Source organism: Erithacus rubecula, assembly GCF_903797595.1.
Source record: "Erithacus rubecula genome assembly, chromosome: 1".
Classification (NCBI taxonomy): Eukaryota; Metazoa; Chordata; class Aves; order Passeriformes; family Muscicapidae; genus Erithacus; species Erithacus rubecula.
In genome coordinates, this window is record NC_136658.1 from 24,049,437 (window position 1) to 24,077,222 (window position 27,786).

Consider the following 27,786-nt stretch of genomic DNA (forward strand, 5'->3'; position numbering starts at 1 on the left):
CAGAGAAAATGTCAGCTTCTTCATGAGCCACAGGAATTTTGCCTGCTTCTGGCCTGCCTTTCTGATGCCCCAACTCCCAATGAGTGTTTCTTCTCTCTCTTCAAAGGTGAGCATGGTCCTGTCCCAGCATCCTCCCACAGGAGAGGAGGATGTGCTTCTGGAGGCAGGGAACAGTGTATACAGTGCTCCTCACATGGCTGCCAAGGGAAGGGTATGACCTGGTAGCAATAAAACTAGGGCTCTCCCTCAAAGCCTCCCTGAAGACTGAAACAGGGGTAGATATGAGCTGCTAAAGGGAACTAAAAATAGTCTCTTCTTCGAGTAGACCAGGGATCCTGGGAAGAAGAGGCCACATTCTTCATTGGCATGTAAGAGAGTAGACTGGGTTATGGAAAGGAAGAACAGCAAATAACTAGAAGACAGCATTGGCATGAAAACAAGTAGATAAAAATAGGCTATGAAAAAATGTGGGCTGCAAATCAGAAACAAGTTTCCTTCTGTCGAAGTGAAGTTCTTGAATAACCTGCCAAGAAAATTCCCAATGACTTTAGATGGACTGTGATAAATTAACAAGATGGACTTTATGACTCACTGTTTGTTATAGCTGGGAAATATGATGATGACTAGGAGATCCCTTCTAGCCCCACATTCCTGCTGGTATGATAACAGAGGAATCTGTGTAGGGTGCAATAAATGCTGAATCACTGAGTGTTTAATCTAGCTTCCTGGCAGGACAAAGTCCCTTGTACCCATCCTGTCTGCAAGAACCTCCAGAAAAAAAAAAAATTCCTGATGGAAATGATTGTGCTCTGGCAGCACAAAGCATGCAGCTGTGGATGCCCGAGTTAGGCAAACCAGCTCACCTACAGGCACCTCTACACAGAGGAAACGCAGTGGCATGGGTGTAAACACTGTAAACCCCACTGTAAACACTGAGAGGTACACATTCCAAGGTGAATGTGCTCCAGCAGCTTCAATACATAATCTTAATGAGAGAAACTCATGGAACCATGTGGCAGTGTCCCAGGCACTTGCTCAGCCAGGTGTGTGCAGAGATCGATAGGTTCATAGGGCATGACTTGTGTCATGTAGCAGAAAGTTCCTGCAGTTAACATCAACCACTAAGCCATCCATAGTTCTCCTGCTATGCCAGGATCCACAATTCTTTTGATGGTATTTTTCCCTGTCTGCATCGAGTTCCCCAAGGCCAGCAATCAGGATGCAGCTTACACTGATGGGTTTGGTGTCTCACAAATAGACAGCCATAGATTTGCTGCCCTGGCTGCATGAGCAGACCTTGGGTTAACAGCAGCAGCTGGCAATCCAGCAGTGCAGGGCTGGAGACAGAGGCCAAGAAGACAGGCCTGAAAAACTAGACAAGGTAAGAGATAGGCCTAGTTTCTTGTCTCAGGAGAGCAACGCTGATCGGGAGGAAAGCGCTTCTCCACAACCCTCATGGCCACCAGACTCAAGGAGGACTTCTCTAGAGCTTCTTCCAGACCTGTGAATGTCCTATACAGATATAGGTTCGCCCTCACCTCCTCAAAAACCTGTAGCACAGCCTACCTGGAGTTGTAAAGCCCCTGACTTCTGCTCCCCACTGTGCCACAGGACTGCCTCCCCACAGATGTGGCACCACTGTACAGCCACTGTGTCCAGGGATTGCATAGTCTGGTTACTCTAGGCAAAGAACACAAGAAGGTTCTCTCTCTTGCAGTACTTTCAAATACTCATTATTTCTCATAACTGCACCCGGTATCAAAGATCAGAGCAAGAGGTTCCCAGAGATTCCAGCTGCTAATGCCAGCACGAGGCAGTGGGGAAACTTCCACACCAATGGTCAGGACCCCCATACCATAGAGCCTGTCATAATCCCTCTCTGCCATAGCTAACAAAGCTCTTTTCATATTTTTGGCTTTTATTTTCTTGGGTTTTTTTAACCAGGCAGCTGAATCACAATTAAGATCAATTTTGTTATTTCCTAAGCAGTGGTAAGCTGATGGGTAACAGAGGCAGACTGAGTCATGGCAGGTGGCTGTGGCACAAGACCCTCAAGGCTTCCTTGCCTTCCTGCCTCTTGCCAAGGCTCACCAAGAAGGCATGGAGATAGATCTCATCCTGGCTGTGACGTGACCCTTCCCTAAACAGCCATCAGCAAGGAAAGAGCCCAAAACTGAACACAAGATTTGAGGTGTTACCTCACAGTGCTGAATATAGGGGGATGATTACTGCCCTGGTGCTGCTGGGCATTATGACACAAAACACAATGCTCTTGGCCTTCTTAGTATGTGCATCCACAGGCTATGCAGTTTTCAGGTGGTGGCTGCTGGTCACCGCACAGAAAATCAACGACCTCAAATTCCAGCAGTGAGTTTCCAAACAAATCCTAGGTTCAAAGTCCTCTGGATGGTTTTTCTGCATTCACTAGTGGATTTAAAGTTAATTTTTATATCAGCCACTTCCAGGTGGGCTCATGGTTGATCATTTCCTTAGATTGTGCTGCAGTATTTCCCAGCCCCAGAGCAAAGTGTTATTCTAAACACGCTTGGGGGTGGGGAGAGGTTTTGACCCATATTTAATAGGGTCCCTAGAACGTGCTTGTCTCCCCTCTTGTCCCAGAGTGGAGATGCCATGGGATGTAGTTGGTGTTTGCCAGCACAACCAGTGTGGCGGCAGCAGCAACACCTGCTGCGAGCACTGCAGAACTGCAGGCGGCTGGCAGGTGATGGGGACAGAGATCTTGAGTCCCACTATAGGGAGCAGCTGGGCTCCCAGGTTTGCCCTGCACAAGCAAGGGACCCTCCCAGTCAGTGGGTTTCTCCCAGGCCAGAGATGTAAGTGCTCAGACAGGTAAAACAAAAATTGAAACAGAACGATTTCTATTAGCAAAAAGTAATGACCAAAAAAAAAAAAAAAAAAAAAAAAGATTACACTCTGTCTGGAGTGTTTCCATTTTAAAAGCAAACAGGGACTGTGGGAATATTGTTCCTCACAAGATTACTGAATTTGGTGATTTGCTCTACAAGCAAGCTTGTATGTAAACTGGGGAAAAAGGTAACATCAGTGAAGGGTGAGAGAAGTGAGGGATTTCACCATCATAAAAGGTAGTGGAGAGGGCAGTACTAATATGCTTTGTTCAAAACCAGGTCCGGGATTCCTCTGACACCTGCTCTTTTATTAAACCCTTTCTCCAGAAGGTGTATATTGCACTGGGCATCAGGTCTCAGCATCCTGAACTCCTTTGGAAGCAATGATAAGCTCAAATGCCATGATAAATACCCCCAGAAAGGCACACACACTGGGTTTACTGTTCTTGGTGTTCTAAGATAAAAATTAAACAGAGCATATTAATTTAAACAAACCTTATTCCAGACTACATCATCCATACAAAGACAGAAGGGCACAAGACCCAGAAATGAAGGTAAAAGAAGAAACCCCTTTTCAGATATCCTTTACAATGGCTAGGTTGTCCTTCCCTTCAGCACTGACCTGAGTCTCACCTACAACAATGCACCTGAAAAACACAAAATTCAAAGACACCTCCATGGACACCACATTTGGACTCCATTTTCTCATTCAGAGGCTACAAAAACCCCAAAAGTTTGTGGCGAACACCCCATTCCAAAGTCCTTGCTTTGCCTGGAAGCAGCCCACCCCAGGTAAGTGGAAGGCTGCAACTGCTTCTGGTGTCCATCTCCCATCCTAAGCTGGGGGTGATGCCAGTAGGATGCTCTGCTTGGGCAGCCTCAGGAGTAGTCCTCTGTTGGTCCATATGAAGCAGTGTGTAAGAAGCAGCAGTTGTTTCTGAGGCAGGATACTGCTCCCTGCCAGTGCGAATCATGCACGTCTCACAGGGAAAATTCTCTGAGGAGATAAGTTTGGGCTCTCACAGACACTCAGCCCCTGTTCCTCCACTACTGGCACCAGGATGGACAGAACTGCCAGCTACCTGCGGGACACAGGCACCTGCCCAGAGTAGCCAGGACAAAGCCACCACCACCTCCCTGAGTGCTGCCAACCCCCTTCTCAGCCAAACCCAGGCTGCAGTAACAGCTGACCAGGCTGGGGCTGACACTGCAAATCTGTATGGGAAAAGGCACATTCCCTAGAAGGATGTGTGCTTTTAGCGTTGCTGAAAACATGCAGTGTTGCGGGGATGGGAGGGCACTTGCTTTGAGGCAGAGGTGCTCCTAGTCACACAAAAGTGGGTTTCAGATCGTCTTTGAAATTCACCACAGGCTGGGGCCTGCTGTGGTGCTCTGTCTGGTGATCCTCACAGTTCATGGGCTCTGTGTCCATGTCCGTGCTGCTGCTGTCCAGGGAGCCACGTGGGCTCTGGAAGCAAACCTTGCAGCAGGGTCGGTGGCAGCCATGAAACATCTCCTCAGAGCTGCTGCTGCTGGAGTCAGAGTCTGGGTAATAGTACAGTGAGTGCAGGGAGGGCTCAGCAGGTCCCCTCAGGGTGCCTTCCCACCGCCACTGCTCCTGTGGGATGCACGATGAAGCACCCTGGGACTCGGGCCATCCTAGCCATCCCTCTGGCTGGAGGCTGGCCTGCCTTGGGATGGCTGGAGGGGATGGTGCTGGAGGGTGAAGGAGCCCTCTGCCAGCCATCTCCCCTCCCATTCTCAGGGAGTTATGAGCTGACTCCTCACAACCCCAGCTGCCAACCTCCTTCACCCTGCAGCTGGCATGAGATGATACGTGTCCAGGAAAGCATGTAGAGGCAGGGGGCAATGTGATCCTCAGATGATGCCTTGCCAGGTAGTGTGTGTGAATGCTTGGATAGCCCTCCTGGCCCACCCATGTTTCTCCCTGCTCGCCTGAGGTGCCTTGGTTGCCAAATGGGGGTCCTGCAGATAAGACTGGACTGTAGTTTTTGCCATCCAGGCTTAACTCCTGCAATATTTCCCACAGCTTATTGCTGTTTACATAGCTGACTTTGGGGGACGACTCCCAGGCTACACCTGCTGAGCTATCCTGATCTGGCTGCTGCCCTTGCACTGCAGGTGTCCCACACTGTTGGACCTCTTTCAGGCCACATTCAATGTTGTCCCCTGTATGAAAAAGCAGCACCTGGGAGCTAACAGGCTCCCGGGTTGCATGTTTCTGGAGGGCCTGGGCATTGTTGCCAAGAGGTGACGTACCCAGCAAGCAGGGGTGCAGCCACCTCTCTGGATCTGGGGGGCAGCAGTCCCCTGGTGCATCTCCAGGCTGCCCTGAGCTCCAGGTACAGGGAGCTGTTGGCAGCACATGGGGGTCACAGCTGCTCTCCGCAGACATCAGCCTCATCAGCTTCTCCTTGGCACTGCTCACTTGCTCCTGCAGGCTTTCGATCACGGCATTTTTCTGTGTCAAACAAATAAGTCGGTCAAGTGTGGGGTGTGCAGAGAGGAGGAAAACACTGCCGATTTGGAAGCACACACTGCCAGAAAACAAATCACCTCTCTCTGCATGACAAGAGCCATAGTGCCAGCATGTGTGACCTCAGCCTCCCCTGAAGCCCCCCAAACGTGTGTGTGTGAAGTGGCACACTGGGCAGGCAGCTCTTCAGACTGGGGTGTTCCCATGGAGTGCAGGTGAGGGAGCAGGAGGCTGGAGGCTTATCTGAGACACAGCATCTCCCCTCTAAATTAACCATGTTTGACAAGGCTGTGGAAACGAGACTATCTTGCACTCTTCCCTACAGACTTTTTTAAGCCCTCCAAATTATGCCTAAATTGTGGTGCTTTGGAGTGTGACAAAATAAAGCAGCTCTTCCCCTCAGGAAGGGAGAGGCTGGTGAGGGATCACCAGTGTGGACAAAGGGCTTCCCACCCGGCAAAGCCTTCAGCCCACAAAAGGGAAGGGGAGAAGCTGAAGGAGGGGGGCTAGCAGAGCCCAGTACCTCAGTGAGCAGCTGTTTCATAGAGTTTTTCTCTCCTATGAGCTGGTAGAGCTGCTCTTCGCTGTACACAGAGCGGCAGCTCCTGCTTGGGCTGGTGAAATATTTTGCCATATGGCTCATGGTGTGGCTTTCTTCTTCAAAGGCTTTCCACTGCTTGAGCTGGGGAGTAGGAGAGGGTGTTATCCACAGAGCCCAAGCCAACACAGCAGGAGGCAGACACAGTTCAAGCACGAAGGACACAAAGGGACGGAGAGGGAGAGACAAAGGCAGGGTGTGACGGAGGGAGCAGAGACAGCCAGCTGGGCGAGGAGCTGCAATGTCACTTGGAGCTTCCCACCCATCTAAGCCCTACCTTGTTCCTGGCTCCAGCTTTTATGCAGGAGAAGGTCAGTGCCTGGCTGCACTGAGACTGCTGAGCACACTGAAAAAGCCCCCTTCCGCTTCTCCCCACTCCCTGATTCCATGACAGACAGTGTCATGCATACCCCCTTATCCCTGAATCACTGGTGACAAGCTGAAAATCAGCAATGTCTAGTATCTGTTTTCTCATCTAATGTCTGCCTGGAAGCCTTGTGCAGTCCAACTCCAGCTGTTTATTGATCTCAGATGAATCATAGAAAAGCAACCCCATTAGGAAAAACAAGGTAATAAATTTAAAGATCCAAGTTAAATAAAATGTTCAAGGGCCCCAGGCTCCCACAGAAAAAATGATACACAGAGAGTGCAAGTACAGCTCATCAGCTTCTCCACCCTCAGTCCAAGAGACCTGGTGCTTGGCAGAGCATCACCAGCAGGCCTGGTGCTCCCCAGAGGAGGTTTGTATCCTTGCTCCCAAAGGCTGCTCATCTAAGGGCTTGGGTCTCTGCAGTTACACTGCCTCACCTGGGGCAGGAGGGGACATCTGGAAATCATCCCAACTGTCCTGCTCATGCAATGTCAGATGGAGCAGCCTGTTCATGACTGTGTTCAACTGGGTCTTGAGTATCTCTAAAGATGGAGACTCCACAATCTCTCCAGAGATTCTGCTACAGTGCTTTACAACTTTCACAGAAAAAACTCCTTACATTTCCTTATGTTTAAATACAATTTCCTATGTTTCAGTTTGTGCCCATTGTCCACTGTCCTGTCAATGGATACCACTGAACCTTGCTCCCCTTTCCCCATTCCACCCCCATCGACATTTACATACAATGCTGAGATCCCCTGAGCCCTCCCTTGCACAGATATGCTTTCATGAGCTTCACCTCTTCCTCCCTTTCTCACCTCATGTCCTTGAGCCCAAACATCCCTACAAACATTCAACTGAGTAAATAACTGTTTCCTCTCCCTCTAACAATGGGAGCATTATTCCCACTAATATGGTGGCCAGGCACACCAGGCTGCTCCTGGAGGATACAGGAAGCAGAAGTGCCTCACCTCAACACCACAAAAGGCTTCCTTTAAACACCTCCTCACTTGTGGCAAGGCCCAGCTTCCTTCTCCAAAAGTGCAGAGGAGGACAGCCTCCCCTGGGGATCAGCAGCAGCAAAGAAGTCTCTGAGAGTGGCTGGGCCATCTGGATCGTCTGCATTGGCTCCATCCCTGCCAGTGGCAGAAGCCCCTGGTGCAAGTGGGCATGTGAGGTATGAGGAAAGGACAACTGCAGAAGGGAACAGATCCCATCACCTACATGGAGCAGGAGGAGGAGGAGGCCAGTGGCTGCCTTGCATCATATGTGCTGTGTGCATGGCTGTCACTTGTGGCACATTCCTGCAGGAGTATTTCTGAGCAGCAGTGCTGCACTCCTAGGAGCCTTTCCAGGACACAAAGGGGACAAGGGACAAGAAAGCTGGAGATGGACATTTTACAAAGACACGGTGATAGGACAAAGGAGAATGTCTTTAAACTGAAAGAGGGTAGGTTTAGATTAGATATAAGGAAGACATTCTTCACTTTGAGAGTGGCAAGTCCCTGGAACAGGCTTGCCCAAGGAAGTTGCAGAGGGCCAAATCCTGGAAATGTTTAAAGTCAGGCTGAATGGCACTTTGAACAACCTGGTCTGGTGGGAGCTTTCCTGAGCACAGCAAGAGTGTTGAAACTAGATGATCTTTAGATCCCTTCCAATACAAACAATTCTGTGATTCTTTGAGACTTGGGGAACTTGATCGGAGAAGCAGAACCACCAGGATGGGGTGGGGTAGGGCTTGGAAAATGAACTGTGCAGGTGAGTCCAAACATTTGGGGAAAAAAAGCAGGAAAATTAGTGCAATGATGCCCACAGCTGCTGTTGATAAAATGTGCCCATGACCAGCCAAGTGACAGGACAGAGGTGGCAGCATACCTGTGGGAAAAAGATGAAACAGTTGATCGTGGTTGTGCACACAAAGATGCCTCCAGAGGTAAAACCAAACAGCAAATTGTGCCAAGTATGGAAGAAACGGTGAATTAAGCAGGTGGTGCCAGCAGCCAGGAAAACAAGGCTGACCCCGACGATGAGTGTCAAGGACTGGTTGACCGGTGAGGAGCTGACATTGTTGGTCAGACCAGCCAAGTAGGTCCCATATAGCAGGAGGATACTCTGGAAGCAGAAAAAAATATTTTGAGAGTATGAAAAATTACAGCCTGATGGTGTCAACCCCCACCTTGCACCAAGCCTCGTGAGCTCAGATACACTCAGTGCAATTGTAATTAATGCTCTTTGATCTATAATGCAGGCCTTGAACATATGGTGGTGATGCTGCGGCAAATGCCCAGCATGGTGCTGAAAGTCAGGAGTGGGGCTGGGTACACAGGGCAGGAGTGAGGGCACTGGTGGGCACAGGGGGCCCCAACCAAATGGCATGAAGAGTCAGGAGTCAGAGGTCAGCAGGTGCTGCCACAGAGCAGGGGATGGCTAGGAGAAATTGTGAAAGCTGCCCCTTGGGCAGCATGGAGCAGGAGAAGAAAAGGCAAACAGACAGGAGGCAGTGGTCCCTGCACGGATGCAGCAGTGGGTGTCATAAAGGCCCAACAGCATACCTCTGAAGGAGCAGGAAAGAATTCCAGAAGGAATTCAACAAAGAAGGCAAGGAGAAATGGAGGTTTAGACTGGAGGGAAGAGGATGTACTTGGTGCTTCTTTAAATAGCAATAATTCAGGAAACTACCAGGTACAATTATTTTCCCTTCCCTTTGCTGTTTCCTGACTCCAGCAGCAGGGAAGGGCACTACAGAAGTGGTCTGTACACAGAAGCTCTCCCTCCCCTTGAGCAGAGCAGTTGGTTCAGAGAAGGCTGTCTCACCACCCTGCTCCTCAATGGTCTCATGCACATATTTTTATTTTTCCAGGGTGCTCAGGATAGAACTACCCAGCAATTTAAGCCTCTCCTTCTCTAGTGACACTAGCAGGAAACACCAAGTATTTTTTGCCTGCTTTCATAGAGCTGAGCATGGTCTGCCTTTAGGATCATTTGGAAATACCATCAAACAAAGTCCCAGCTCCTGCAAGACCTGGAATACACGGAATATGACCTACATTAATCCTGTGCTACCCGGTAAGTGTCAGCCTTTTATTAAGAGTCATTATTTGGGCATCAAGAAATGATTTGTGACTTGAGGCAGGTATTTTTTAGAGCCTTCTGAACCCCTTTGTGCTGTGGCTGGTTGATGACTGTGATGGCCACTGCTGGGGTTAAGGTCTGGAGGGACACAAGCAAGAGAGGTTCATGTGCAGATCTCTGGTGTGACTCCCAACTTCAGAGCAGCATAAAGTCTCAGGGTGATGTTCTAAGAGTGAAACCTGCCTTGCTGGGAACAAGGCTGGCGCCTGACCCTGCTTTGCAGAAACTGTACTGGATCACAACCACGTCCACCATGAGGCACCTCCAAACAGCCTGAAGGCAAGTCAACCCCTAATCCCTGAGCAGGAAAAAAAGCACCAAAGCCCCATTTAAATTCATACATCTATGTGGGACAGAAAACAGCACTGCCATCTCATAAACTAGGACATTCAATAAGCACAGGAATAAGAGGCCTGTTTGTTTGCTTGTTTGTTTTGAACTTCAGCAGAGGACTTTGCTCCTAATTCCAGGCATGTCCTTGGCAAGTTGTTTCTATTCACTGCTCTGTGCCAGTAAAACCATGATAGTACACTGTCTTCCCAAAGGGCTGAGCACATTAGTGCTGTGGATGCTAAGGAGTGCTATGTACACAGAGATAAAGCCTACTCTCACGTTAGTGTAAATCCAGACTAACTCCAGAGAAACCACCAAGGAAGTACTCCATGACCGCCAGTAAGTAGGAAGGAACAGGGCCAGATTCAATTTAACATTAAAAAGATTACCTGGAACTGATAATGGGGATGTTTTATTTCCAAAAGGATTTCGTAAGGGTTGTAGGCAGAGACATTACCTCTCTAAACCCCAACACAAATTGCAGACAAAAATCAGAGGTGGAGACACAGCACTGAAAGCCCAGGTAATGCCTATATTACCTAACACCAAAGGACTTTTAAGGACAGTCCAGATTAGAATCCTTGAAATTAAGTGTAGAAGGACTTTTCTATCTTGTGAGGTCCCTTTCTGCTCTGTCTACTATTATTCTGGGTAGATGGTCAGTGAGTATTACATTACAGGCAACCACAAAGGAAGTGCCTGTACTGCACCAAGATTAAGCCATTCCCAAAAAAAGGTTGTGAAATCACAAACTTCATCAACATCAGCTTTCTGAAATGTGTCCAGCCTCTGTCATACCAGATACACATGAGACCGCAGGTAATTACAGTGATAATTATACTGACATAGTTACATCAGTCTTAACTAATACTGCTGGAAAAAGACTGGCCATGTACAGAGATTGACCAGTGAAAGTGCACCTCAGAAGTATAATTAACCTGATAAGCATCCTGTAAAGGGGGAACCAAGCACTTGTCATCAACACGTCCTTAGTTTGAAGTCACAGGATTCAGGGGCAGAGCCCACCTGGTGCATCTTGGCAGTGGCCATTCACTGGAGCCTTTAGGGAAGGAGTGTGATATAAAGAACAAGATGTCAGTTTCAGGAAGTGGGATGGATGAAGCTCAGGGGGTTCCTGAGAGAGATCTAGAGAGACTGTATGTGCACATAAAGGAGATGGTGAGGCAAGGAGAAAGCAGCTAGCAGGGCTCTCACAGTTCCCAAGACGGGAAGGGCTGGAAAGAGAATGAAAAGGAGTAGCTGGGATCTGCAATGGGCATGTAGTAGTGAAATGACAAATGCTGTGAAACAGTTCAGGCTGAAAGAAAGGGAGGAGGTGAGATAAAATGCAAGAAGCAGTCAAGAGGTTACATACCTTAAACCCTAAAATGAGAACAAGCCAAAGATCGGAATAGAGCGATGCACAGGACTGGACCCGGCTCACGGAGCATGTCATGCCTTTCTCTGTTGCCTACAAGGCAAAGGAAAGGCAGAAGTGAAGGCTGCAGCCTGGCAGATGGAAAGATGCATCTGGTCTCTGTAAATTTCTGAAAGGAGAGGTCAAAGCTGGTGCTACCAAGTGCAGAGGCTAAAAATGAGAATATTTTGGCATTCTGCTGCCAACAGGGCTAGTTAAACTAGTGCTTCTCTAAAGCAGACACCTAGAATCTCTCCTGTGTCATGCACGTGATCTGCACAGACCTGGAAATTTTGCAGTAGACTCTCACCTCTGTAATAGACCAGACATAAACCAAATTCAGAGTGCCCAGAAGGTTTTCTGCCTCGTTTTTCTCTCTGTTTATCAAAGACCACCTCCAAATGCCTGGCCATCCATCAACTCTGTTCACAGAGCTCAGACAGGACACAGCAAAAACCTGCACCACCCCTCCTCATCCTTTTACCCTCAGTGAGACGCTGAGACTTCGGAAGCACTGGACTGGATCAGAGAACACCCATGTCAAGAGCAAGACAGTGTCAGCCAGCAACAATGCTGCCACCATCGCCAGCAACTGCAGGTCTTTGATAATCTGCAAACACGCAAGAAGTAACAGTTACTACGGGGAACAAATGGACACCAATAACCTCCATCCCCCTTGGGTCCCTTTCTGTTGTTTCTTTCAAGTGACACGTCCATCCTACTACTTCACACAGAGAGGTGTCTAGCACCTACATTTGAGTTGGTCACAAGATCCCTGTCTTCAACTCCCAAATTCTTGGAGACTTAATCAGGCTTGAAGTTAGGTATAAGCCCTGCCTGGTGGTGTGGATAGCAGGTAAATGCTTTGACAGAAAACAGTTCTTCCAAAACAATACTATCATCCCTTATGACTGTATCACCAGAGGAGACATAAAGGGCAGAGAAAAACACCTGGTAGGACCATCATTTTGCAAGTTTAACACAGATCCCTGTGAAACAGGAGCCCTTGCTGGTACCCAGTTCCCTTGCAAACCTCTTGTCCCATCTTTCATCTGAGACCTACTTTTTTCACTGCTGGAAAGTGACCACTGAAAGTTGTAAGTGCACACTTTTGTGCATGAATCTCCCATTTCCCACCCAGTTGCTGAATACTCATCCTTAAGTACTGTAGAGGAATACCCAGCACACCCTTCCTGCCTTCAAGAACAGATTGAATCCATCTGGGGATGGCCTCACATAGCATGCTTTTGAGGACACTTGGTTTATTTTCATCCCACAAAAACAACCAGCCTGAACCTGAACCTGAACACAAACACTGGTGTGTAGTGTAATGAAGGTGTGTGGCCAATGTAAAATGAAAACATTGCTCAGTGATGGGGCTGGGACTCCACTGGGGAAGAGGCAGTCTTGCAGGGCACCCACTTACCTGTAGAGTAGAAAAGCTCCTGCCTCACTCTGCAGGAATAAATGAAGGGCCCATGCCCAGCCAAGTGTGAAACTAGACCTGTGATTGTGGCATCCATCCCTGTCTGTGCCAGTTTTATCTGCTATTCCACATTGTGTTGGGACTTGCTGGTGTTTGACCTCCATGGAAAGTCTGCCACCCTCCCGTCCCACCTAAGATGCTGGGTACTCACCACACGCTTGTCTGGCACTCGCTGAGTGAACACCTTGTAAAGCCTCCAGCTCTTCCCCAGGACAGGGCCAAACACCAGGGAAGTTCCCACACATAGCAGGCACAGCCTCACCTGCCAGGGGGTCAGAGAGAGGGGGAAAGCTACAGCTGGGCTGTGGCTTTCACATACACAAAGGGCAACCAGACATTTTCTGTCTGAATGGCCTTTGCTGTTTTGCAAACCACATCTGATGAGGCTGTGGGTAAGTTTTATAGCTGCAGAACAGATCTTCATCAAAATGCTCACCTGAATAAGCTTCTCCATTGAGTCTCCAGATGGCAAGCTCTGCTCCTGAATCCCAAAGAGGTAAGCACTTGTGTAAGTTAAGCTACTGCCCAGCAGCGTCACAATGTTGAGATTGGGGCTGGACATCTTCACAATCCTCCAGGAAACAAAGCAGGGAATTTTGTGACAGTTACTGAATATCATGACTGGCAGCACAGGGGTGAGGGCCCTTACAGGGATGATGGCGGTCACAAGGGATGCTGACACACTGTCCACCCCCAGCCTGTGCTGTTCACTGCTGCTCCAAAAGTTCAGCCATTACTCCATGGTCCCATTCTCTCCCCTTTCTTGCTGGAGTGCTTCACAATCCTCCAAGTATTCATTCAGCCCTATGCCAACACTTCTGCTGCAGAGGGGCAGAGGTGGAAAACCACACCAACACAGCCCAGGGTGACAGTCTCCAGCAGTAAGCTTTGGGTACAAGAGCTACATGTGCTCCCAGGAACACGCCCTTCCCACTGCTCCCTCCTCTGAGAAGATACCTTCACAATCAGCACAGTCTCAACTTCAGGAAGCTGCCAGCAATGTTCAGGTTACAGTCTCCCCTCTGTAATTTCACCTCATCACTCATAATCCTGTAACTGTATTCAGGGAGGGGAGAATCAACCCACTGATCTCTCATGACCTGCCACCCTTGCCCAGCAAGGCCATCCAGTGAAAACTGTACCTCCGGCCATCCCCCCAATAGCTCTGCCCCTTTGACCTGCGACCAAGTCATTACTTTTCTCTCTCCTTGAGCTCCTTCCTGGCTTGCTGTCTTGTAGTCACAAAGCCTGGGGCTCAACCTCTCTCCCTTCCTGCCTTCCTCACCATGTCTTAGACCTTGGAGAAAGATGTTCACCAGCTTATGCTCTCAGCTGCAGCTGAGAAAGGTTTCCTCTGCCCTCCCAGGTTCAGGAGGTTGACCAGTATTTATTTAGTGCAGAGCAAATAAATAACAACATTCATTACAGTACATTCTGAGAATATCAATTCAAGTGGCCACGGAACACAATACCACTCAGTAAATGAAGTGCTTCGGACTGGGATGTATTTGGGATGCAGGTCATGCAGCTGCTGCAGCACAGCAGGCACAGGGCTCTCAACACAAACCCTTATAACCCTCCTGATTGCACATTGGTTGTCATGAATATTAAATTCCTTAAAGCCACAAGAGAAGTCAAACAACATCAGTCCAAGATGCACTCAAATGTACACCTCTGTGCCAAACAACGGCACATGGAGAGCAAAGGCTTTGCCAGACGAAGTCTGCAAGAGGGATGTATCCCTGGATGAGGAAGCAGTTGAGACACTGAGGAACCGATGACACTGAGGAAAAGGTGGCAAAGAGGCAGCAAAGACATCCAGAATTGCTGAGGATGGCTCAGCACTAGCTGAGACAGGTTGATCTAAGAGGAACTGCCAAGCCTTCTTCTGGATTTATGCTGCCTTCAGGGGAGCAGGACTTTTTATCTCCTCTGTGCAGACTGAACAGCACCAAAAAAAAGTCTACACTTCACCACCAGCTTCTCTCACTGATGGACATCATGCTCCCACCAATATGAGTAACCATCAAGAACAAAAAGGGTTATCAGTATCTTCAAAGTATGAGTGGCCCAACAGCAGGAAGGACATGATGCACTGTGGGGAGTATGATGGCCTTGCTATGGAGCTGTGCTGCTCAGAGCAATGCTTTCAAGCACGTAAAGCAGAAATGAGCTCTCTTTTTGCCCACTCCTGATGATGCATGATGAGATCATGCATCACTGTCTGTGCCAGAGGGCATCCATAGAGTCATAGAATCATTAAGATTGGAAAAGACCTCCAAGACCATCAAGTGCAACCTTCGACCAACTGTTACCATGAGAACTAAACCACAGCACTAAGTGCCACATCCAGTCTGAACACTTCCAGAGATGGTTACTCCAGCACTTCCCTGGGCAGCCTGTTCCAACGCTTGACAAACTTTTTAGTGAAAAATTTATTCCTGATGCCCAACCTGAACTTTCCCTGATGCATTTACTGTGGCCATTTCCTTTCATCCTGTCTACAGCTCCCTGCCTTGAGGAGGAAAGGAGCAGTCCAAACAGGACTGTCTACACCAGTGATCAAAACTCTGTGTGATGGAAAAAGTTGCAACATCCCTGGCATTACCCTTGCTTCCCCTATGCTGCTCCTTCAGCTTACACCCTCCTGATCATCAGCTGATCATCAGATCAGAGCTTGGTCCTGAAGGAGCCTGACTCTGCTACTCCAGCTCAGGGGACATTTCCCATGAGAAAAGGGATGCCCTTACCTGTTTTTCCTGAAGCGAATTATGAAGATGAGAAAGAAGAGTGCTAACAGGACTCCTCCAGTCAGGAATGTCCACACAACTCCCAGGAGACCAGCAGAGAAGGATGGGGAACTCTTCATACTGTGGTCAAAAGACGTCTGCAGGAAGCAAACGGGATAATGAAGATGAGGACATTGCTGGGGCTCTTAGCAAAGGAGGTCCCTACTCCAGCATGATCACTCCCACAGTTATCCTGGTCAGTCACAAACCACAGCTCCCAGTAAGAAGACACTCCAGCACCAGACCAAGTCCTGCAGATAGGGCCACTGAGATGTATATGGATAGGATGTCTGCTCTGTCACTTGCTGAGTGCTCAGGAGGACATGGCAGTCCAAGAGGCTTCTTCTTATGGCCAGCTAGCCAAACCCATAATGAAACTGCACAAGTGATTCATAAACCTCAGGCAGTTGGCCTCTGGGACATGGGAAAAATTACACTGGTTCCCCTCTGTCTTCTGGAAAGAAATCTTTGGAGAAAGGCCCCATGGTGTTCCAATTGGTATTCACACTTCTTTAAAATGCTTCTTGGCTCCCACCCCTACCACTCTCTGCAGCAGACAACTGACCAGCTGGCAGACGTAACTGGGAGCCAGCAACAGAGCTGCCAGTCAGTGCAGGAGCACAGCAAAGGGAGTGTGACAGTGTTCTTCAGAGGTGGTGACACAACAAGCTGGAATCCACCCATCTCCCCACTGCCTGGAAATTAACTTGGTCCCAGGTAGACATCAGCTCAGAACTGGCAGGTATGATGGAGGCACCTCTCCCTATATACCTTATGGGTTTAAATCTCCATTTAAAAATATTCTCTGCTATCTCCTTATTAACATAAAATGGATAAAATGATCCTACACAAAATAAGAAACCTACTTCCGCTGCTGATCTAAAATTCTCCAGCATTTTTAACAGTGTGTGCATGTGTGGGTTACCAACTTCTTTTTTTCCATAAAGAAAACATCACTTTTATAAAAGTGCTGGCACATCCCCTTTAAGGGGGGTTTGAGCTGGGATCACACACCTCCTCATTAACTTCTTGGGTGCAGAGTCCTTTCTCAGGTATTCCTGCATCCAATTTCTATTGCAGAAGACTACTTTTGCTAGTAGTCTTCGCACTAGCAAAGACACTAGTATCTTTGGCACTGCCCCAAACTCCCAATTTTTACTTCAAGGTATGAGCTGTTTCTGCTTCCAACCTTGCTAGAAATAAATCTTCAGGCAGAAGAAAGGCATTAGTTTAGAGCCAATGTGTCACATCCCTCTTCCCCAGCCAGGCTTCATCTCCTCTGGCAGAGCAAGAACAACACACAGCTTGCAGAATTAAAGCCACCACATAATTCTTGAAACAAACACGTGTCACATGAGCACAGTTGATCTGCAGGCTCCTGGCAGCTCACATGCTGGTGCCATGCTGGTCACAGGGTAACTGGGAAAGGCAAACCCCTGCCTGGGAGAGACATCCAGCTGAGAGCTGCTGCTGGGATACAGGTCCATGCATATCTCAGCCTCGCTTTGCAGCAGCATGGAGGGATCCCTGGGGGAATACTCATCTACCTCCTGAAAACTGCTTCCCACTTCCTCTTCCCTCTTGCTATTCCCTGGGGAGTTCTTTAGCCACTCTGGAAAATGAAGATCACACCAGATGGTGAGATGACCAGCCAGGTCAGTCCCTTGCTTCCATCAGGGCTCTCTGTGTAAAAAACCCATCATTCTGCACAGATCGGGCCCATCCTGCCCCCTGCCTGGAGCTGACAGGACTGGTACAAGGCTGTAATGCCATTCTATATCTATGTCCTGCCTGCTTGAGCCCAAGGGTAATACCTGGCTTTTGCCACTGAGGTGAGCAGGGCAAACTCAGAATTCTGGGGCTTCTGCACTTCACTCCCAGATGTACCCACCAACAAAATCTTTTCACCTCCGGCTGTCAAAAGTATTACTGCACCCTATTCCCAGCAACCACCCAGCAATTAGAAATATCCCTATGATCTCCACCTTTTCTCTCCCACACACCTTTCCACATGACTATTTCCCTGGATGTTGATGCTACTTGAAGTTGATGGAGCACTTTGTTAGCTGCTGAGAGGAGTAAATCCTGGTCCTGGCAGTGGGACTATTAATTGTAAGCCAGCTGCCAGAGCCAGAACAGCCAAGCAGCTTACAGTCTCTTAAGTAAAGGCCACAGTTGTACAGGACATGATGGAGAGCCCAGTGGGCCAAGCCTTATGGCTCCATCCAGCAGCCTCACATGGTGCCAGCTGCAGTTGAGTGCTTCCCAGTGTCATTTCTACCACCTTACTGATGAAGGGAGGAAGGTACCATTTATTATATATGATGAATTTAATGAAATCATGCTCTATTCATATTTGAAAAGCACTTTCAAGTTTTAGGGGTCAGGAAAAATCAAGGGCAGATGGGGTCATCTCAGGCCAATCCTGAGCAGCTGGCTGCCACATGGAGGGCTGCTTGACATGACTTAGCTGTCATGGATGCTTTCTCCTCTTCTGGATAACTGCTGGGTGTGTCTTGGAGGCCAACCAGGTGACAATGTGCTCCCTTCAGCTGGACTGGGATTGCATGGCAGCTGCAACCCCCTCTTTATCCCTCCCCCAAATCTACTTCTGCAGAGCAAACCTCATGCCCCGAGCACCGTCCTGCATCCATACATTCCATTGCATCCATACATACCACTGTCACAGTGCAGAGCTCCTGCAGCACCTGCTGCTGCTGCTCCTGGCTGCCAAAACTGGAGCTGCCATCACAGAGCTCAGAGCAGTTGAATCCCGGCTCCATAGCACATCCTCAGCCGTCATCTAGCCATACCTTTGCCCTGCTGGAAGGATGAGCATTGGCTTTCTCCAGCGAGAAGAAACTTTTGGCACACACCACATCCCCCCTGTCAGCAGGGAAGGGTCTGAGGATAACCCAGGGCTGAGCTTACCCAAAGTGATGTGATGCACAACCAGAGCCAGGATAGGGAATGACCCCTGGTAGTGTCCCTCAAGGTGTCCTCTGCAGTGAGGAGAGTCAGCTCAGGACCTGGGCTTCCACGGAGCACGGTGCTACACCACCCTGCAAAACAACACCTGTGGAGGATGACAGTGGCCCCCAGCCCCTAAATCCCAGCTGGGAGCTCAAATGAGGTGCTCTGCTGGTACAAGAAGGAGCATGGCACCCTGAACCCACTGCAACTTTCCTTCGCCAATGCATTTTCCTGCACTGGAACAATTTCAGGGTCATTTTGCAAGTACCATCCTTGTGCTGGCAGTGACTGCTGGTTTCATGGAACATCCATTTTTTCCACCAAAGAACCAGCGAGTGAAAACAACAACAGCAACAAGTGTTGCCAGTGCTTAACAGGACCTACACCCAGGTCTGGGCGAGCCTTGGCTGACTTGGCCCGGGGTGCAGCCTGGCTACCTGAAGAGCTGGCTCTTTATTAAGATTTAAAAGCCTGACACATCTGTGCTCCCCATCCCTCTCAGTGCTCTGGCTGCCAGGTACTATCCCTGCCTGCTCCTGCTCCCTTTGCACCACCTTTGCCTCTGTTCCCCCTTTCATTTCTCTTTTTGGTGTGGATTTTAATAGGTCTCATTATCACTTTAGACATGAGGTCATACTTATCCTCAAGCATCCTTACTCAATTACCATTGTCACCAGGTTTAATTAGCTCCCAGTGCACAACCATAAGCAAATTTCCTGCTGTTAGCAGCTGGGGAGGAGGCACAATATCTCGCTCTCTATTTGCTCCTAACAACAGGTGGGAGGAAAAAAATTATTCCTATCATGATCCTTGGGGCTGCTCCCTAGCTGAACATCCCCCGTGCCTGGCTGATGCTCCATCCTTCCCTGTCACTACTCCTGACTGACACTTTGATGCTCTCTCCTTCCAAGTCCTTTCTTTGGATAAACTCCTATCACTGTGCAAGCAAAGAAAGAGTAAATTAAAAATAAGCATGGTCACCAGGACCTGGTCTGAAACCTGATGCTTGTCACAAGGCATAATTGGGGTTCAAATGCCAGAAAAGCTACAGATGTTGTTCTCAGCTTGAGTGTAGACTGATTTTTTAGCTTTAGAGTAGTTGCTTATAAGTCCCAGGGCAAGCACATCACCGTGAGTGGGCTACTTGTCCAAAATTATTAGACCCACCTCTGAAGCAACAACCCCAGCTCTCCTGCTGGCAGAAGCCTTTGTGTACTGTAGGTTCAGGAACTGATCTGCCCCTGCCAAAACTTCCCCCAGTGTGAGATCAGCTTGCTGTGCTCTACAACCACAGTATCACACATCAGCCAGACTGAAGATTTTATACACATGGTGTGTAAGGATATGGTTTTCAAGAGTGCTGAAGCTACCCAGCTCCATCAAGCTTCCTCCTCTCTAGCTTGTAGCAAACCATGGTGGTGTTGCCCCTCTCCAGCCAGATCATCCTCTGGGAGTTTTCATGCCCCCCATAGCTCAGGCTGAGTGACTGGAAAAGATCCATAGCTGCAGAAGATATCTAGCTGCTGCAGTGAATGCTAGGATTGCTACAATGCTGGAAGTGCTGGAAGTGGCAAGGAGGAGACAGGCTCCAGCTGAACAATTCAGAGACCAATGGACAGGATAGAGGGACTGGGTGGGGATGGGGGTAGGAAAGGGACACTGAACTTTTGATGCTAAGAAAATCTGAAGGTGAGCATCACACAGCCTCCAAGGGGCTCAGCTCCTCCCCACGCCCTCAGGTGGGTTTAAAGACAAAAACCCCTGTAATTCCTTGCAACCTTCTGCCATGTCAGAGGGGGAACACATCTGGCAGGTGGACCACTACCAAGGCTGGCATGAGGCCAGTAGGCACAGTCTTCCTGTGGCTCGTAAATGGAGATGTTACCAGGAGCTCTAGTTCAGCCTTTATCCACCAGGGAGGCCACCCCTTGGAGGAGGGCAGAAACCCCTCGGGGGTCTTCCCAGCCCCCACCCCTGCATTCTGCAAACAGCTCCCACACAATGTTGATAACAAGCCGAGGCCAATTAGTGTTCATTAGTATGCAACAAAGCAAGCACCAGTGCAGCTATTGCTGAAAGGCAACAGGCATTTTCAGTCCAGCTCCTGCCTCTTGTGAGAGCTGGCAGGAATGCTTCTCTGTAGCCTGGAGAGGATTCAAAAGGGACCAGCACTTTGGGGGGGTCACTGACCTTCAGAGGGAGGCCTGGCAATCATTGTCACGATAGCAACACAGGTAAAACCCCACATCCTTAAATGTAAGGGTCTGTTGAGAACAGAGATGTGGTGTTTGGGTTTTTAGGGGTGTTTTTAAGACCAAAATGCCAACAATTCTGATAGATCAATTCCACTCCAGAATCACAGAATTGGGTTGGAATGACTTCAACAGCTCTGCTTGCTTTGCTTTCCCCTTGCTGCTCTTCGTCTCTGTGGCCTTGTACCTGCCAGCTGTCTGGGACATGGTGAAGAGTATTTGGCCAGAGAGGAGCATCAGCTTGCATGTGGACATAATCCAAAAAGCAAAAAGTCGATAGGAAACAAGTGACTGGACCACGTGAAAAATATTGGCACCACCATCTTCTAAGATAAAAGGGAAGCATTGGCTGTTAAAACCAATATTTGTATAAAAGCAATTTGTGGTCATCTCAATGGTTAATCTCCAGGCCTGGAAAACCTGTTTCCTTAGATCTATTGAGACCCAGGAATACTTAGTATAAGATCATTTAGGTTGGAAAAGAGCTCTTAGATCATTAAGTCCAACAATTAACCCAGAACTACCAACCCCTCCACTAAATCATGTCCTTAAGCATCACATCTACATGTTTGCTGAACACTTCCAGGGATAGATACAGAATCATAGAATCTCTAAGTCTGGAAAACAACTCCACGATCCCTGAATTCAATATCTAACAATGCTGAGTAACTGCAGACTAGCATGCAAATAGCCCTCAAAATAGATGCAATTAATGTCATCTAAATGCACCTCTTGACTCTTGTCAAAGTTTCTTCTTCCCTTTCAAAACGTTTCTTTTGGAACAAAAAATAGGAAAAAACCCTTCAAAGAAACTGAAAAGTTGGCACACCAAGTATAGACTCAGAGCAGGCAGAATGAACTTTTCACCCCAACAGGTTCATTTTGATGTAGTGTCGAAAGAGAGGCTTCTTCCAAAAGGTGACATCACTCCTCGGTGAATCAAAAGTTGGAAAACCGAAGATGTCAAATCATAGACAACAGAACAATCACATTCAGAAATTTACCAGTCTTCATGAGCTCTGCCATCCTGTCTGGTCACACCAGCTCTGATAGAGAAATCTGCAAGGAGCACATCTGGAGAAACATCTGCTCAGAAGAACTTTTGGGAAGGTGGCTGTATGGCCAGAGGCAAAGAAAAACAGCTGGGTAGAAGGAGCAATGTGCAAACGGCAGAGCCATTCCTGCTGCCTCTGGACGGGAACAGGAGACTCCGGTCTGGTGCTACCAGTCCTGGTGGGAGATGGAGCTCTGCTGGTGTGGAGCAGCCTTGGCTGACAGGATGCTGCACACCAACAGCAGGAAATCATCCAGATAACTGTTCCAGCAATATGAACACCGCAGGATGGGATTTTACAATTCAGATATCTGGCACTTCTGAGACAGGCTCTTGCTTTTTCCTTCTGCTCTTCTTGTTTCACCTGAGAAACCTGCAATATTGCTGCCCCTAAGGTGAACAAAAAACATCACAAGCCAGACTTACTGCAACACCCCCTGTGATGAAGCTACTTAAAAACTGCGATTTAAAACACATAGCATATCTGAAGATGATTTTTAATTTATATTTAAAACTTCAGCACCTACATTTTCATGCTTTCCCTTGCAAACACAAAAGGAAAAAGAAAGAAAACCAAGAAACCCTGCTTATCACGTCATCTTAAAACCTGAGTTACAAAGGCTCAATCCCCAAGAACATTGGGGAGCTACAAAGTTGTCACCCTTCTTCTCAGCAACTATCCTGACCAGGAGTTGCAGGACCTGCTGTACACAAAGGAGGGAGATGCAGGACAAGATGCTTCTAACTCTGCACGCATGGGGAGCTTGCTGTGTGACTGAAACCTGAAATTTTGTGTTGACTGAAACTAGGTGTGATTTCCAAGCCTCCTACCATTTTGGAAAGCATGTCCCAATATCATGAAGGCAATAACTTCTGAATGTTGATCTTACTGCTTGTCTGTCCAGTGTAGCTGTCTCATCCTCAGGGAGGATGGCTTGAAGTTGGCACATTTAGCTCTGCCTCTATACTTTCTAACTTTGTAAGTACAGGTTGAATACCCACATGGCTTTTTTCTGTGGTTTACAGTTTGAATTAAAGAAACCTCCATGAAAAAAACAAAAAACAAAATAAACAAACCACATAACTTTTTTTGAACTACCGCACAGTCCTTTGAGGAGCTGTGTCACATTTCTCACACTAAGGAGCTGATAAGGCTTTTAACTCTATAACTGTATAATTGCTATACAATGATAGGCATGTGAAAAACAGACAGAATAGACTGAAGATGCTCAAAGGAAGGAAAATTAGGAGGGAATACCAAGAGGCAGAGGGAGCATGCCACAGATGAGGCCAATATGACGAGAGCTGATGCGGAGGTAAATCAAATCCTTGGAGCAGGAACAACTGCCACCCGAAGATCTGAGCCCTCCCTCATGTCTAGCACATGGATGAAAAGCCTCCTCCAAGTAGCTGGGAGTCCAGGGGTCGGGATCCCACCACTCCTTGTGCTGAGCTCATCCCTGCTTGGGCAGGTGGCCTGGCAGGCTCCTCACACAGAGCCAAGTAACAGCAGGAAATAGCCAGAAAAGTCTTTACAGCTGAATTTTAGTGACCCCAGGTAGAAGCTCACTTCCTGCAGCCAGTGAGAGAAGCAGTGGGGTCTCTGTTGTGAGAGAGAAGCCTCACCACTTGAGGTCAAAGAGGGCACAGCTGCCTCCCCCAGAAACAGGCAGGAGACATACCCCAAGCACTGCTCTGAGAAGGAGCAGTGCTGCTCCCATGCCCTTTCCATGCACAAGCCTCTACCCACAGCCAGGGGCTGGGGTGCATAACGCCCCAGCAGCTGTGGTGCATGGACAGAAAGGACACACAGGCTTTTCACCACTTTGGGAAAAATCCTGGGTTTCCATTACTCTGTAACAACTTCATCAATCATTTAATTTATTACTGAGAGACCACACCTGTAGGTGTTGTTCTGTCTCCATGGGACAACCTCCTTGCTTGTTCCCAAGCCCTGGGTCAGGAAAGGCTCCCTCCCATGTGCTGGGCATGTGGCAGATGACCAGAAAGTGGGATAGCAGGGGCTGCCTCTCCAGAAACACACAGCCAATTTCATGCTGCACTGCACCTTCACCATGAAAAGGCAGAAGTAGCCAGAGCTACAGGGCCAAACTGCGTGGCCACTATATCCCATGCCCACAGAAACACAGCTCCTGCCTGCCGCATTGCCAGGCACAGCTGAAGAGATGTTGGTTGTGTGCAAATATTCCCAAGCATCTGCTTCACAATTTGCCCTGGTAGTTGCTGCAGACAAACAAACCACAAGGCCCCCTTGTCTGTCAGGCTGGTTAATCCTGAATCCCTCCTATGGGTCACACCCACATCCCTGCCCCAGAGAGGCTGGCACCTTGACACAGGACAAGGAGGCTGCAGGACTCCACTGTGGCTGTGTGACACATATTTTTCCACTAGGACGCTGATTCAAGGCGTTGTGACTGGCGCAGCATTACCAAGTCCCAGGGCTCTGCACCCATTCCTGGTGCCTCTGTTGCCTTTATACTTGCTCCCATGCATTCACACGCATGATTTGCCTCAGAAAGCTGTCTTTTCCCAGGCCACTCCCACCAAATACTTCTACTTTCTCCTTTCGGCATGTGCCCCAATATGCTGCTCTGAGGCACAGCTCAGCCTTCAGCACCACTGATGGAGGCTCCAACATCCCTTCCTTCCATCAGCACCCTCTGCCTTCAGCCCAACAAACAGGAACATGCTAAACAGCCTTACAGGAAGGTGTAGCCAGGAATTTTCTTCTGTCTTAACTGTACCATCTTTAGAGAGCCACCATGAATACGAGGTAAAAAATCCTGATGACTTAAAATTTTGATTTACAAGGGAGATCTACCTTGTGGTTGTGGTGTGTATGACTTAAATAAAAGCAGAAGCTCACCCCCACTGAAGCTGTTTGCTGCCAAGCTATCAAATGCAGGAGAGGAAGAGACCTCAGAAGGAATATTTCCATAAAATTGTGTTTCACATTAAGCAAATGCCTTCAAAAGTTGTCCCTTTCCAGAGCTGGCAGAAAGCTTCAGCTGCTCCTTCATGCAATCAGACACCATCCCCTCACCAGCACACCCGTGTTTTCACCAACAGCACTAGGATGGCCAGGCTGCAAAGCCACACAGCCCCAAGCATGGGGAGAGCTTCTAGTCCCAACAAGGTCAGCATGTTTGTTCTCCAATTAACTTTTTTCTTTAAAAGTTGGCAGGATTTTAGAAATCAAGTGACACATTTGGCCCTTAAAGAGGCAGGAAAACAGAGTACTACATCTCTTTCACTTTACTCCTGATGACGGAACAGCAGGGAATATTTTCCCCTAAGAGACAGATTTGACTTAAGGCTCTGGAAGCCAGAGATGTCCACAGCCCTTTGGCTCCCCTCCCGAGTACCACAGGCTGCCAAATTGCACACAGTGCTGCCCTGGTCAGGCTTCTAGTCTCTCTGCTGGGCAAAAGAAGACCCCCGAGGGCAGGGCCACAATAAAGTTTCTATAAGGTCAGCCAGCCTGCCTCACTGCAGATGGCGATGAGGCTTGCTCAGGGGTGGAGGGGGGCAGCTCTGAAACTGGAGGCACAACAAACCCATGTGGAAAGTGCTACTTTTAAACTGTGTCAGCACAAGTTCCGCAGCAAGAGCGCAGCATGCACTGCCCCGGCACCAGGTGTGTGAGGGGATGTGGCAGCTGCCCAAGGCTGCATTAGAAATGCCAGCTGCAACTCAACACTGGTAGCTCCCGGCTACCCAGGATCTGGTTCCCTTAGCCTCCTCCCTGCCCCTCTGAGGATGCAGAGCACCTGTGGGGCAGCAGAAAATCCAGGTCTGGGTCCATGATCCACCCCTCCCTGAAAGGTGAACAAGTCCCTGGGAGTTGTGTCATGCTCAACTCTGGCTGTCAACGAGAAGCAAACAAGATGGGTCCTGGAGTGTTTCCGGCGGGGCGAGGGGGCCGGGGGGTGAATCTCACCCCTTAGAAGCACTGTGAATCCAGGGCACACGGGTCCCTCCCTCTTCCTCTCTACCCAACAGGTTGCTGCACTGTGGAGTGGGTTGCAACTTCTCCCCATTTTGAACTCCGAAAGGCGCACGGCTCCCTCAGGTAAGAGCAGTTTGGTTAGCACAAACTGACCTAGCGCTGCAGCATCGCATCTTTGCATCCTGCAAGGCAGCCCTTTCCCATTACTAGGTTCCAGCAGGCTCCCGCTCTCACAGGCGCCTTCCGAGGGCTGCTTGAAACCTTCGGGACAATGTTTTCTGGAGAGCTACGAAGCACCGGCCGAAGCCCGTCCCGTTTCGAGCTCAGGGGTACACTCCGGGAACAGCCAAGCCAGCGAAGGGCGAACGTGGAGCCCTGCATCCCCCAAAAGCGTGCCCAGAGCACGCCTCCGTGCTGCAGGACAGGAGCGTTCGGGGGCTGCCAGCACATTCCGCGGCCTCGCCGCGCTGGGGTCCGGCCGGCTGCACCCGCGGTACGCCGCAGGCTGTGGAGAAAGATGCAGGGGAGCAAAACCACCAAAGCGAACAGCGCCAGGGCAGGAAAGCAACTTGGGGGGTAACCTGGGAGCCCTCGTCTCAGCCATCTCGCTCGCAGTCCCGACCACGGCTGCCGGCCCCTCTCTCCCCACACCGCGCCCGGCGGAGCCCCCGACCCACCTGCGGGGACAGCACCCGTACTCAGGATATCAACCTGCAGGAGCCTAGCAGGAGTGACGAGGCCGGGGCAGGAGCAGCCCCGCAGCCGCCGTGGGACGCGGAGCTCAGCACCACCGGCCGCCCCTCAGCGCCCCGGCCGGCCCGGCGGAGGCGGGCGGCGGGAGGAGCCCGAGCAGCCGCGCTCCTCCCTCAGGGGGGGAGGCGTCGGTGTCGCTCGCGGTCTGACCCGGGACAAAACTTTTCGGCAGCGGGGAAAAAGGCTAGGGGCGGGGGCTGTCCTGGCAGAGCTAAACCCCGTTTCAGGCCGGCACCTCCTCCGGACAAGGGCAGCATCGAACTCTTCCCAAAACACCCCCGGAGCCGGGAGAGCGGCACCCCCCGGCTGACCTGGCCCCGTCGCCGCAGCTCGAGCTTATCTCCAGCCCCTGTCCCACTGCTGCCGGCGGGATTCGCCGGCTGAAAACAGGCCGCCTCGCTTGGGTCCTCCTAGCAGCTGAGGCAGCACAAAGCCCCACGTCTGTGGCAAAACCGGCCCGAGAAGGTGAGTAAACGCGAGGGTGGCTAACCTCGTGCTCTGTGACCTGCTTGTGCTGCCCCATGGCTAGTGGTAGCCAGCATGACTACTGCAATAGGTATGCTTGTGCGAGCAGCACTCGGTGTCTTGTGGACAGACCCACCGTCACTCTCAGCATCCCCATGCTGGCCGTTTCCCGGTCTTGCCTCCCACAGTCCTGCAGCTCGCTCACATCAACTTCGTGCTCCCTCCCCTCAAGACATCCACTTCATTTTACTGGAAGTTTTCCCCAGCTCTGAAAGCCAAAAGCTCTGCTCCAGTACCGTAATTTCTCTCCCAGCCTGCAGCGAAGTGCCACGTACTGCTGGAAAGAGCTCTTTGCAGACAGGTGTTAGGCTGTGCAAGTTTTCTCTCTTTACACCATTCTGTTTACTTCATTTACTCAACTCTGCTAGGCCTTGGCATGAACAATACTAATTTTTCACCCTGCCCATTTCCAGACCTGTAGAGCCATGACCAGGGGCAGCTGTGGTCTGAATGGGAGCACAGGGGTTTGCACAGCACTGTTGGTCATGCTGTGCCACACAGCACCACTGGCAACAAACAGTGTCTTGTTACATCCCAAGCCTGGTAAAAGCATCCAGCTTGCAGTCTCTGGTTCTGGCAGCAGCTCCCACTCCCCTTTAATAGATTTGACTGATATCACAGAGGCCTCCTCTGAGGTGAAACAGAGGCACATACCTTGCCCAGGGAGTCTAACACCACCCTCCAGAAAGTGTTTTCTAGTCTAGTCTAGTCTAGTCTTTTCATGGGCCATGAAAGCTCAGTGGGGCTGAGTCACATCCAGAGCAGGTGAA

The 27,786-nt window shown here is 49.5% G+C and overlaps 1 protein-coding gene across 4 annotated transcripts; it reads right to left on the minus strand.

Moving 5' to 3' along the window:
• Positions 1-3,159: 3,159 nt before the first annotated feature.
• GPR156 (G protein-coupled receptor 156) lies at positions 3,160-26,573 on the minus strand. 4 transcript variants are annotated; one of them, XM_079305433.1, is made up of 11 exons: positions 26,416-26,573; positions 18,421-18,565; positions 18,168-18,312; positions 15,451-15,587; positions 13,137-13,272; positions 12,852-12,962; positions 11,699-11,824; positions 11,173-11,268; positions 8,208-8,444; positions 5,888-6,046; positions 3,160-5,349 (listed from the first exon to the last, which is right to left on the minus strand). In XM_079305433.1, the coding sequence occupies exons 3-11, from the start codon at positions 18,270-18,272 to the stop codon at positions 4,195-4,197; spliced, it is 2,262 nt and encodes a 753-aa protein (XP_079161559.1). In that variant the 5' UTR covers positions 18,273-18,312; positions 18,421-18,565; positions 26,416-26,573; the 3' UTR covers positions 3,160-4,194. The 4 variants fall into 4 exon arrangements, with proteins under 4 accessions (XP_079161559.1, XP_079161560.1, XP_079161558.1 ...); XM_079305434.1 differs by having other exon boundaries at positions 18,168-18,309; positions 26,416-26,558; XM_079305432.1 differs by having other exon boundaries at positions 18,421-18,551; positions 26,416-26,553.
• Between the last annotated feature and the right edge of the window lie 1,213 nt (positions 26,574-27,786).